The following is a 12,772-nucleotide window of genomic DNA, read 5'->3' as shown; positions in this document are numbered from 1 at the left end:
TCTGTTCCTGTGGAAGCACTTCTTAGTGCTTTTGATCACGGGACAGAAGAACCTCAGGTCCAGCTTTGCAGAAGGCTACCAAAAACTACCCAATACATGCACTGTCAAAGTCACAGATTATCTGTTGACACTGTGAATTAAGGTAGCAGGTGAAATCATCAACACCATAACTGTATATGAGGGAATGACTTGGCTTTGGTTGTTATTTTCCTCTTTTTCTCCTCATTTTGGTCCTTCCATTTGCCAATGACAGCCAAATGAAGTTTTACAGTTAATCTTCACTTCTTATATAATGATTTTTTTTTCTTTTTTCTCCTTATTTTTCAGCTCCCTCAGGCACAAAAGGTAAAACTCTTTTCCATCACATTCCAGTCATCCCCAGAACTCATGAATCATGCATGCCTCCATGGTCTTGTGCGTTCGGCGTCATTCATGACCAGTGAAATGGTTTTCCTCTTAGGACTTCAGGAGCCTGAAGTTGGACAGGAGCAGAAACACCCACAGACTTGATTGTCCACTAGCCCTTTGCCAACTGAATCCCACCAGAAAGCCCTTTGGTGGCCAGTGGTTTGGAGATGAATCTATGCTCGACCATTCTGCTAAGAATTCTCAAATAATAGCTGAAGAATAAGTTTGTCACATTCTTTCCAGCATAACATTTCAGATCATCCCTGGGATACTTTCCTAGGGAGATAATGTGAATAATTAGTAAGGCCCAGTAATCATTTTAGTTTCTGAGCTCTTAAGCCAAATCCGTAAAACTCCCCTTAAGTTTCATTAATTGAAAAATCAACAGCTACCTTGCTTATCTCAATACCCATACCACCCAGAGAGCATTAGAGCAGAGTCCTTGCCCATAGACCCTTTCGCTGGTCCTCATTATCTGTCTGAGATGATGTGATGCCACCATGTAGCGTGTTTGCTGTCCAGAAAGATTCCCTATGGCTGCAGTGCTGGCTTTGTCGTATCATCCATGGCTTGTCACTGCATCCTAAGGACAGTTGTGGCAGAGTACATAGCACATGATGCTTGGTGTGTTGTTCCTGTGTATTTCATAAATGCAAGCAAGATTTTCAGGCAACAGAGCAATTTCTGGGGCTCTGATGTGAGGTGGTTTCAAGAGTTGAGGTAAGGCACCACCATGAAACTTAATCTGACCCTCCTAAGCTCTCCACTTTGGAGCAGAGATGGTTTGGTTTTGTCTCACTAAGATAGCACAACTGCTCTACAAAAGACAGTCTGTTCAGACCATATGGACAACCAGAGGCCTAGAAATCATTACACAGTTACTCAAATACATTTGAGATATTTAAACAAGGCAAGACATGCTAGTGTGTGACTTGGCTTGTGGTGATGTTTGATTACACTTCAGTGCCATTACAAAAGGACTGAACACTTCATTAAAAGTTAAAGTATTTGAGTAGAACAAGAGCTTCTAGGGTAAATATATGGTCAGAATTCCACATTATCTGGAAGGATTGGCATCTTTGATAGGTTATGCTTGCTTAATTGCCCACATTAGAAATTTCTTTGCAAAGAGACTTAAACTAAGTATCTAAAAATGGACTAGCCTCAACTTACTGGTATTTATTCATCAAATTTTCACTGATCCATAGACAAAAGCATTCTGTTGTAAAAGATTCCTCATGAATTTGAAGTGTCATTAGCCATGGAATTTTAAAACAAAGTTCAAAACAAACCAGCGCAGAATATGGTAATAACAAATGTTGCTGGGCCATATGAGTTCTCAATAGCACTTAGCTCATAACTCTTTTCTTCTATCATCATATCTTGACTCACATCACATGCCCTGCAAAGTGAAACACAGTATTATTTATGGTCATAGAAAGTTCGAAAGTGAGGAAGATGCTCCAGTGGCTTTTCCTCTGTCCCAAAGATGTTATACTGCCCAATAGACTTGTTCTGCAGCCCTGGATGACAAAAAATAACCCTGCCTTCCCTTCTTCACTGTGGCTACAAACTGTCTTGTTTCAATTAAGATAGAGAAAGGTATTTATTTTAAGCAAAAAATTAGAGGGATCTTGTGTGAAATGATTTCAGAACTCTTTGGATAGTTTCTGGGCAGTTCAGTTCTTTGGAGGAGTTTGACTGTAATCCTTGGGGATCTAGGCTGGAAGATGAGGTGGGTTGAAGAGAGGCACATTGCAGACAGAAAGCATTCCCCTTCAGGACCACTAGTCTCAACAGATTAGTATGAGCATCCCTGCCCCTCACATTCCTTCCCTTCCCCTCCCTAGTGTTACCAAAGGCTTTTGGTAGAAAGTTCTTACAAGCATCAGTTCCCCTCAAATAATTATCTTGCTAATGAATTGTCAAGATATGACAAAAGAGCCCAGAAAGAATGTGATGCTTCTCTTGTTTCATTAAAACTGTGTATCACCTGCCTGAATTGCCTAGATGGAGTCAGAAAGAAAGGGAGACTGCATTTGAAACCCAACAAAGCAAAGGCTTTCAGAAACAATTGTTTTGAGACATTTCTTTCTGAAGATTTTGACATTACCCATAGGTTTCACTCATCCATGTACATGATTATAATTAGTCCCTTCCAAACCCAAGAGTTTGTTGTTCTGGGGGTAAAAGGGAGGTATCTCCAGCTGCTGTGTCTTTGGCCGGCTTTTCACATGAGGTCATGAGTGCATACGTTGAACCATATGGTGTCTGCATTTGTGCTGTGTTTTTGTTGGAATCTCTCTTTGAATCATCTGCAACTGTTTTCTCTATAAATATTTTAAATAGTTATGTCTCTGTAAACATGCTTATTTTAATCTCTTGGCTGATCTACAACTAAAAATGTCCCATTTGGATATCCCTCTTATGTGTAGCAGTAATTAATGATTGTTGTCTATAAATTATCATTTTTGTAATTCTAATAATTTGAGAGTTTTACAAATATTCTAGCCCTTTTGGCTATTTTCTAGAACAATGGTTTGCACATAAACACACAAAAAAAAGGTTTTATTTTTCCTGTGATTCTTAAACACCTCTGAGATAATTTCTAGATTCTATAAATTTTAACCCTTAATACAAAGTAGGAGTGATATTATACTAACTGGTTATACACTTGATCAGTAAATATTTTCACCAAATACATAGGCAGTGTCCTGAAGTCTTGGTTAAAAAACATTTAGCAATACAGACCTGAAGCCTTCAGGCCAATACAAATCTGTTCTTTTTAGTGAAAATTGAACCACTTTCTCCTTTGGGTACATTGTTCTTGAGTTAAAAGGTCCATATTTTGTAGAACAGTACAACAGTTTGCATTTTTTCTCTTATATGATTATTGATGTCTACGAAAATGTCTGGGAGATTCCATTTTATAATAATAACAGAATTGCCCAGAGTTGTTTGCAAATGTATATTCAGTAGTCACAAAAACAGTCCAGTTTTCAAACTGCATATTCATCTAAGTAGGTTCTGTCTATAGGAACTAGACATCAGTTTTTCACTGTGTGATTAACTTAATCTCTATAACATGGAGCCTTGAATACTTAAAATAAATGCTTTGGGGGCATTTCAAATTTGGCTGTTTATGTGATTAACTTTTCAATACAGGTGCACCTTTCCCCTTCATTTTGTGTTGTCTTTACACAAATTTGGACTTTCTCACAGACAGTGTCTTGAAGGTCTTGAAGGTACCCTGTGTCTTGCCTGGCATCATATTAGTTAACATAGGCTTCAAAATTCAGAGCAAGCATAAGCATTTTTCTCAAAACCATAGTTAAAGAAAACCACATCTCTAATCCTGTTTGGAACAGCAGTTGATGGAGTCAGAGCTATACAGTATGGCAAAACGATCCCTGTTTAATAGCCAGACCATGTGTTTTGTTTCCTGTTAGGAATAGCTTAACTTGCCTTCTTGAACAAACACAGCAGGGTTTGAGATCTGTTGTTCTATGCCTGCTGTGATATTCTGTGCTGCTTAACTTGTATGAGGACTCAGGAGTGCATAAATTAACTTCTTAAATGAGGGTCGATTTTTGGTTTTTCTTTCAGGATGGGACTGCTTTATTAATCTCTTCCCCTAAGTGTAAATGGGATCCTGAATTCATTTGCATTTTCTTTATATCCTTGTTTATATTGTATTTAGGAGGAATAAATGGAAGCAATCATTTATCTAAAGACTTCTTTCCTTTCTTCCTTTCTTTCGTCTTGTTCTTTAGGTATAAACTCATGCAAGTAGAATTTGGCCAGCTCTTATCTCAGTGTAATCAGATTTCAGCAATTGTGGAGCATCATTTCTCATTCCTTGTCTCATTTAACTTCTGCACTTTGAAATGTTGACTTGTCATTGAAAATAGAAAATTGAAAGTTTGCAAAGCTGCTGTTTTCAGAGAACTGTAGGTCTAGTGATTTTAGTGTTTCATTACAGTTATATAAGCGGCCAAATGGATGCAAATGAAGTGCAAAATGGAGAGGTGATAGCTATTTACGTTTGGGTCTGGTTTATGACTCATTTGCTTTTACCTTGACTGGCTTTCTGTGTAAGCTATTATATTTGTTTTGATAATTCTGTTTTCTTCCTCATCATTTACTCTTATAAGAACACATGCAGCCATCTTTTATATGCATTCTCAAGCTGGGGCTGTTAACATTGACTAAACTCAAGAGTCGGAAAGATGGTAGCAGTACAATGAGCTATAACTTAAATTAGTAGATTTATTTTGTGAATAAGGCAAGGGAAGTAGAAACTGGAGCAAGTCCAATCACTTTAGCTCCCCCCATGGTCAGTGTGATGGATTCTGTGGAAATCTCAGTTACAACATATTGTTCCACCATAATGATGATCACAGAACTAAGCATTTATTCTTTGTGGTAGTTCTGTATGAGGGTATCTATGGCTTTCCAGAGAAGCTGCCCTGTTGCTGTGAAAGGAGGGAAACTTTGCAAGGTTCACAGCCATGGGAGTCTTTTTCAAGACAAGAATGCGGGAGTGGGTTGCTGTCTCCTCCTCCAGGAGATCTTACCCACCCAGGGATCAAACACAAGTCTCTTGTGTCTCCTGCTTTGAAAGTGGATTCTTTAACTGAGCCACCTGGGAAGCCCTCATGCGAATCATGGCCGGTCCCTTTCCCACTGGCCCTGTTAAACTGTGTGTTTGAGACCATAAAGAAATGAATGCAAAACCTTCAGATTAAAAGTGCCTGGCTTCCTGATGGCGGAATGACCCTCAGAAGAGTGCACTGGGGCTCTGGCTGAAGCCCCATAAGGGCTAATGGGCGACCAGAGAGCTCTATTTTGGGAGCAGGATGTTATTTGCATTTCTTATTTAGAGGAAATGATTTGTTAAATTTAAACAACCTTATATCTTTTTTTGTGTATCTGGGAAAAAATGTTCAAGTTGTACCCATTTTCATATATATTTGAACTTTTATAGCATTTATGCAGTGTTTTATAATAAGGAAAAGAACAAAGTGACAACAGAGAAGTACATGAGCAGCACTTACCAGGGCCCACCCATGATGAATGCCTAACTCAGTGAAATACTACTGATAATGCTAGTCCATGCCTTGTTCAGTAGAGACACATTCAATACAAATAAAGCTTAAATGGTTTTAAAACACTGGTATCAGCTCAGTTCAGTCACTCAGTCGTGTCCAACTCCTTGTGACCCCATGAATCGCAGCACGCCAGGCCTCCCTGTCCATCACCATCTCCCGGAGTTCACTCAGACTCACATCCATCGAGTCCGTGATGCCATCCAGCCATCTCATCCTAGGTCGTCCCCTTCTCCTCCTGCCCCCAATCTCTCCCAGCATCAGAGTCTTTTCCAATGAGTCAGCTCTTCACATGAGGTGGCCAAAGTACTGGAGCTTCAGCTTCAGCATCATTCCTTCCAAAGAAATCCCAGGGTTGATCTCCTTCAGAATGGACTGGTTGGATCTCCTTGCAGTCCAAGGGACTCTCAAGAGTCTTCTCCAACACCACAGTTCAAAAGCATCAATTCTTCAGCACTCAGCCTTCTTCACAGTCCAACTCTCACATCCATACATGACCGCAGGAAAAACCATAGCCTTGACTAGACAGACCTTAGTCGGCAAAGTAATGTCTCTGCTTTTGAATATACTGTCTAGGTTGATCATAACTTTTCTTCCAAGGAGTAAGCGTCTTTTAATTTCATGGCTGCAGTCATCATCTGCAGTGATCTTGGAGCCCAAAAAAGTAAAGTCTGACACTGTTTCCACTGTTTCCGCATCTATTTCCCATGAAGTGATGGGACCAGATGCCATGATCTTCGTTTTCTGAATGTTGAGCTTTAAGCCAACTTCTTCGCTCTCCTCTTTTACTTTCATCAAGAGGCTCTTTAGCTCCTCTTCACTTTCTGCCATAAGGGTGGTGTCATCTGCATATCTGAGGTTATTGATATTTCTCCCAGCAATCTTTATTCCAGCTTGTGTTTCTTCCAATCCAGCGTTTCTCATGATGTACTCTGCATAGAAGTTAAATAAGCAGGGTGACATTATACAGCCTTGATGTACTCCTTTTCCTACTTGGAACCAGTCTGTTGTTCCATGTCCAGTTTTGACTGTTGCTTCCTGACCTGCATACAGGTTTCTCAAGAGGCAGGTTAGGTGGTCTGGTATTCCCATCTCTCTCAGAATTGTTCACAGTTTATTGTGATCCACACAGTCAAAGGCTTTGGCATAGTCAATAAAACAGAAATAGATGTTTTTCTGGAACTCTCTTGCTTTTTCCATGACCCAGTGGATGTTGGCAATTTGATCTCTGGTTCCTCTGCCTTTTCTAAAACCAGCTTGAACATCAGGGAGTTCATGGTTCACGTGTTGCTGAAGGCTGGCTTGGAGAATTTTGAGCATTACTTTACTGGCATGTGAGATGAGTGCAATTGTGTGGTAGTTTGAGCATTCTTTGGCATTGCCTTTCTTTGTGATTGGAATGAAAACTGACCTTTTCCAGTCCTGTGGCCACTGCTGAGTTTTCCAAATGTGCTGGCATATTGAGTGCAGCACTTTCACAGCATCATCTTTCAGGATTTGAAATAGCTCCACTGTAATTCCATCACCTCCATTAGCTTTGTTCATAGTGATGCTTCCTAAGGCCCACTTGACTTCACATTCCAAGATGTCTGGCTCTATGTTAGTGATCACATCATCATGATTATCTGGGTCATGAAGATCTTTTTTGTACAGTTCTTCCGTGTATTCTTGCCACCTCTTCTTAATATCTTCTGCTTCTGTTAGGTCCATACCATTTCTGTCCTTTATCGAGCCCATCTTTGCATGAAATGTTCCCTTGGTATCTCTAATATTCTTGAAGAGATCTCTAGTCTTTCCCATTCTGTTCTTCAGAATGACTCTATAGTTCTTCACTTTAGGGGATTTCCTGAGTGGCAGGTGTAGTAGGTCATTCTTGTGACTTACTCTAGAGAAAACATATACTTGCACTGTATACTCATGGACATAGCCTTTATTTTCGTCACTTTTTGGACATAATTTTTTGATACAAACAATTCTAATCTGCACCAACAAAATTTGTCTACTTTTATTGTTTCTGCATATTAAAGTTGGAAAACTGGTTTGCCTTTTCAGTTTTTTTTTTATTGTTAAAATCACGTATTTGTTGATCTGATCATAGTTCAGCCCCCTGATCCTTTTTCCTGTCACATTATTCCCAGGTCACACCCCCAATTAATGGGTATATATCCACTACAAACCCCAATACAGCCCAGTTCCGTGAGAACTGGAGGGATGGCTCTGTGCAAGCTTCCACACATCTCGTGCCAAAGGATTCAACTGAAATGACCCTCTGGGGTAAATTGGAGCAATTGTGCAATCATGTACAACAAAACTACTGAGAAGTCCAAAAGCAGAAAGTTAGATGTTTATCCATTCAAATTAGCTGGAAGGATTTTGGAAAACCCATCCTAGTTTCATGAGGTAGAAAAATGTCAGGCAAAGGACTAATGCCATGGTATGGACTTTCTTTTTCCAGAAATGACTAATGGAATTGAACCACTCGCTGAATCATGAGCCCTATGTGCTTGGATTGGACCCATCCGTGTTTGCCCAGGGCTGGGACACATTAGATGATTTGGCTGGGTGCTTCTGACGCATCTCTCCTTTCGTTCCTGACCTCCTTCCTCTCTAACAATTTCCTTCCCATTGTGCATCATTCCCTGCCTTCTTTAATATTTGCAGTGCCAACTACCACCACCTTGAACTACTTTCTAAAGCATGTTATCTATATCATGGGATAAAGGAGAAAGTTTTTAAATATTTTGTGTATGTACTTTGAATGCAGAGATAGATGAAGTTCAAGTTTGGGAGAGCAGTGGATGGATTTCAGAAAAGCTTAAGGACTTCTCTCCCTAACCTGGCATGGTTGTTACGAGATCAGTTGTACTTATTGGATGTGTCAGGCACTGTATTAGGTGCTTTACATCCATAATTCTATTTAATCTTCCCCCAGACTCTTGGAGTTACTCCTTTTAGGGATGAGTTGCTTGGTTGCCTCTTTTACCACACTCCAAGATCCTTAAGGCAGAACATCATTTGTCTTTGTACCCTGAAAACAGGAGGCTGAGGGCAGAATGATTTGCTCGGGACTTTAGTTTCAGGTCAGCCAAGGCACAAACCTGCACCCTGCTACCTTTTGTGACCTAGAGCAAGGTACCATCCCCTTTATCTTTAATTGATCCAACTATAAGATGGCTTGTAGACACTTCACCAGGGTTAAATTTAGGGCTATATAGATGTTAAATGTTTAAAGCAATGTTCAGTAATAGCAAGGCAAGTTTGGAAATAGAACATGACTGGGTGGATAGGTAGGTGGATAGATAGAAGGAAAGATGAATAAATACAAAATGACTCAACAGATTTGAGTTATTTGTTCAGAGATAATTCAGGCCTATTTGCTTCTGTAGCTCATTTCTCCTGTGTTTCTTTCCAAGGAAATCATAATGTTCAACTAAACTATTTTTTAAAAGTCCTTTTTCCTTACCTCTGTGATGTCATAAAACTTTTGCCCCTATCAGCAGCAACGGCACACAGGTACCAGCCTCCCAGACCCTCGTTACAGTCTAAGTTTGACCTCATTTTCGCAGGCAAGATACCCGAAGAGAAGGTGGCAAGAGCAAGCAGAGGATGTACAATATAAAATGGATAACGCTAGGCCAGAGTCGTGTTCGGACTCTGGTACCAATTCTCAGTAACTCATTTTCCTCTCTGAGCTTCCTTTATAAAATAAATAAAAGGTCAGGATTAAAATAAATTCATTCAAGGATCATTTGCTGAACACTTCTTACATACCAGGCTCCATGTGTCATGCTGTGGATAAAGAGAGGAGCCATTCCCAGCTTCTGCCCTTAGAGTTCATAGGCTCTACGGAAACCCCAGCTTTGCTTCCAGCTGCGGAGTTCAGTAACTTTGCTGTATTAACCTTTAGCACGAATTTGGTCTTAGATTATATCTTAGCTTGCTTTTATGATTATTTTTGTGGTGAAGTTTGAAGACTTGCTGTTCTCTGGAACTCTGCATTCAGTTGAGTAAGAAAGCCTACTTAAACTGGTCAACCACTTGTAAAAGAATGAAACTAGATCACTTTCTAATACCACACACAAAAATAAACTCAAAATGGATTAAAGATCTAAATGTAAGACCAGAAAGTATAAAACACCTAGAGGAGAACATAGGCAAAACACTCTCCGACATAAATCACAGCAGGATCCTCTATGATCCACCCCCCAGAATTCTGGAAATAAAAGCAAAAATAAACAAATAGGATCTAATTAAAATTAAAAGCTTCTGCACAACAAAGGAAAATACAAGCAAGGTGAAAAGACAGCCTTCTGAATGGGAGAAAATAATAGCAAATGAAGCAACTGACAAACAACTAATCTCAAAAATATACAAGCAACTCATGCAGCTCAATTCCAGAAAAATAAATGACCCAATCAAAAAATGGGCCAAAGAACTAAATAGACATTTCTCCAAAGAAGACATATGGATGGCTAACAAATACATGAAAAGATGCTCAACATCACTCATTATTAGAGAAATGCAAATCAAAACCACAATGAGGTACCACTTCACACCAGTCAGAATGTCTGCAATCCAAAAGTCTGCAAGTAATAAATGCTGGAGAGGGTGTGGAGAAAAGGGAATCCTCCTACACTGTTGGTGGGAATGCAAACTAGTACAGCAACTATGGAGAACAGTGTGGAGATTCCTTAAAAAATTGCAAATAGAACTGCCTTATGACCCAGCAATCCCACTGCTGGGCACACACACTGAGGAAACCAGAATTGAAAGACACATGTACCCCAGTGTTCATCGCAGCACTTTTTATAATAGCCAGGACATGGAAGCAACCTAGATGTCCATCAGCAGATGAATGGATAAGAAAGCTGTGGTATGTATACACAATGGAGTATTACTCAGCCATTAAAAAGAATACATTTGAATCAGTTCTAATGAGATGGATGAAACTGGAGCCGATTATACAGAGTGAAGTAAGCCAGGAAGAAAAACACCAATACAGTATACTAACACATATACATGGAATTTAGAAAGATGGTAATGATGACCCTGTATGCAAGACAGCAAAAGAGACACAGACGTGTAGGGCAGACTTTTGGACTCAGAGGGAAAGGGAGAGGGTGGGATAATTTGGGAGAATGGCATTGAAACATGTATACTATCATGTAAGAAACGAATCACCAGTCTATGTCCGATGCAGGATACAGGATGCTTGGGGCTGGTGCACGGGGATGACCCAGAGAGATGTTATAGGGAGGGAGGTGGGAGAGGGGTTCATTTTTGGGAACGCATGTACACCTGTGGTGGATTCATGTCCATGTATGGCAAAACCAATACAGTATTGTAAAGTAAAATAAAGTAAAAAAAAAAAAAAGAAAAAGAAAGCCTACTTAAGTGAACAGTGCAAAGAAATAGAGGAAAACGAATGGGAGAGACTGGAGATCTCTTCAAGAAAATTGAAGATACGAAGGGAACATTTCATGCAAAGATGGTCACATAAAAGGACAGAAATGGCAAGGACCTAACAGAAAACCTGTATGAAAAAGGTCATAATGACCTAGATAACCATGATGGTGTGATCATTCACTTAGAGCCAGACATCCTGAAGTGTGAAGTCAAGTAAACTTTAGGAACCATTACTACACACAAAGCTAGTGGAAGTCATGGAATTCCAGCTCTACTTTTTCAGATCCTAAAAGATGATGCTGTTAAAGTGCTGCACTCAGTATGCCAGCAAATTTGTAAAACTCAGCAGTAGCCATACTGTGAAAGGTCAGTTTTCATTCCAATCCCAAAGAAGGGCAGTACCAAAAAATGTACAAACTGCCATACAGTTGTGCTCACTTCACATGCTAGGAAGGTAATGCTCAAAATCCTTCAAGCTAAGCTTCAACAGTACATGAGCTGAGAACATCCAGATGTACAAGCTGGATTTAAAAAAGGCAGAGGAACCAGAGGCCAAATTGCCAACATCTGTTGGATCAGAGAGAAAGCAAGGGAATTTCAGAAAAACATCTACTTCTGCTTCATTGACTATGTGAAAAATTTCGACCGTATGAATCACAACAAACTGGAAACTTGTTAGAGATGGGAATACCCAATCACCATGCCTGTCTCTGTATGCAGGTCAAGAAGCAATAGTTAGAACCAGACATGGAACAATGGACTGGTTCGAAATTGGAAAAAGGGTACATCAAGGCTTTCTATTGTCAACCAGCTTATTTAACTTACATTCAGAATACATCATGTGAAATGCTGGACTGGGTGAATCACAAGCTGGAATCAAGATTGCTGGGAAAAATAACAACAGTCTCAAATATGCAGATGATACCAGCCTAATGGCAGAAATCCAGCATCAGCTGGATCATGGAAAAAGCAAGAGAGTTCCAGAAAAACATCTATTTCTGCTTTATTGACTATGCCAAAGCCTTTGACTGTGTGGATCACAATAAACTGTGGAAAATTCTGAAAGAGAGTGGAATACCAGAGCCCCTGACCTGCCTCTTGAGAAACCTGTATGCAGGACAGGAAGCAACAGTTAGAACTGGACATGGAACAACAGACTGGTTCCAAATAGGAAGAGGAGTGCGTCAAGGCTGTATATTGTCACCCTGCTTATTTAACTTTTATGCAGTGTACATCATGAGAAATGCTGGATTGGAAGAAGCACAAGCTGGAATAAAGATTGCCAGGAGAAATATCAATAACTTCAGATATGCAAATGACACCACCCTTATGGCAGAAAGTGAAGAAGAACTAAAGAGCCTCTTGATGAAAGTGAAAGAGGAGAGTGAAAAAGTTGGCTTAAAGCTCAACATTCAGAAAACTAAGATCATGGCATCCAGTCCCATCACTTCATGGCAAATAGATGAGGAAACAGTGGCTGACTTAATTTTTCTGGGCCCCAAAATCACTGCAGATGGTGACTGCATCCATAAAATTAAAAGACGCTTACTCCTTGGAAGGAAAGTTATGACCAACCTAGACAGCATATTAAAAAGCAAAGACATTACTTTGCCAACAAAGATCCGTCTAGTCAAGGCTCTGGTTTTTCCAGTGGTCATGTATGGATGTGAAAGTTGGACTATAAAGAAAGCTGAGTGCCGAAGAATTGATGTTTTTGAACTGTGGTGTTGGAGAAGACTCTTGAGAGTCCCTTGGACCACAAGGAGATCCAGCCAGTCCATTCTAAAGGAGATCAGTCCTGGGTGTTCATTGGAAGGACTGATGCTAAAGCTGAAACTCCAATACTTTGG

General features: G+C 39.9%; 1 protein-coding gene across 3 annotated transcripts in view; it reads left to right on the top strand.

The window, feature by feature from the left end:
- Nucleotides 1–12,772, top strand: part of CACNA2D3 (calcium voltage-gated channel auxiliary subunit alpha2delta 3) — an 879,694-nt gene that overhangs the window by 647,470 nt on the left and 219,452 nt on the right. For all 3 annotated transcript variants that reach the window (XM_060402372.1, XM_060402371.1, XM_042236061.1), the window contains exon 14: nucleotides 328–345. In XM_060402372.1, coding sequence (XP_060258355.1) covers nucleotides 328–345 — 18 coding nt within the window. The remainder of the gene's footprint in view (nucleotides 1–327; nucleotides 346–12,772) is intronic.

The sequence above is a fragment of the Ovis aries genome, chromosome 19 (genome assembly GCF_016772045.2).
Source record: "Ovis aries strain OAR_USU_Benz2616 breed Rambouillet chromosome 19, ARS-UI_Ramb_v3.0, whole genome shotgun sequence".
In the NCBI taxonomy this organism is placed as follows: Eukaryota; Metazoa; Chordata; class Mammalia; order Artiodactyla; family Bovidae; genus Ovis; species Ovis aries.
Note: the sequence above shows the minus strand (reverse complement) of the source record. Positions and strands in the feature narration are given on the sequence as shown.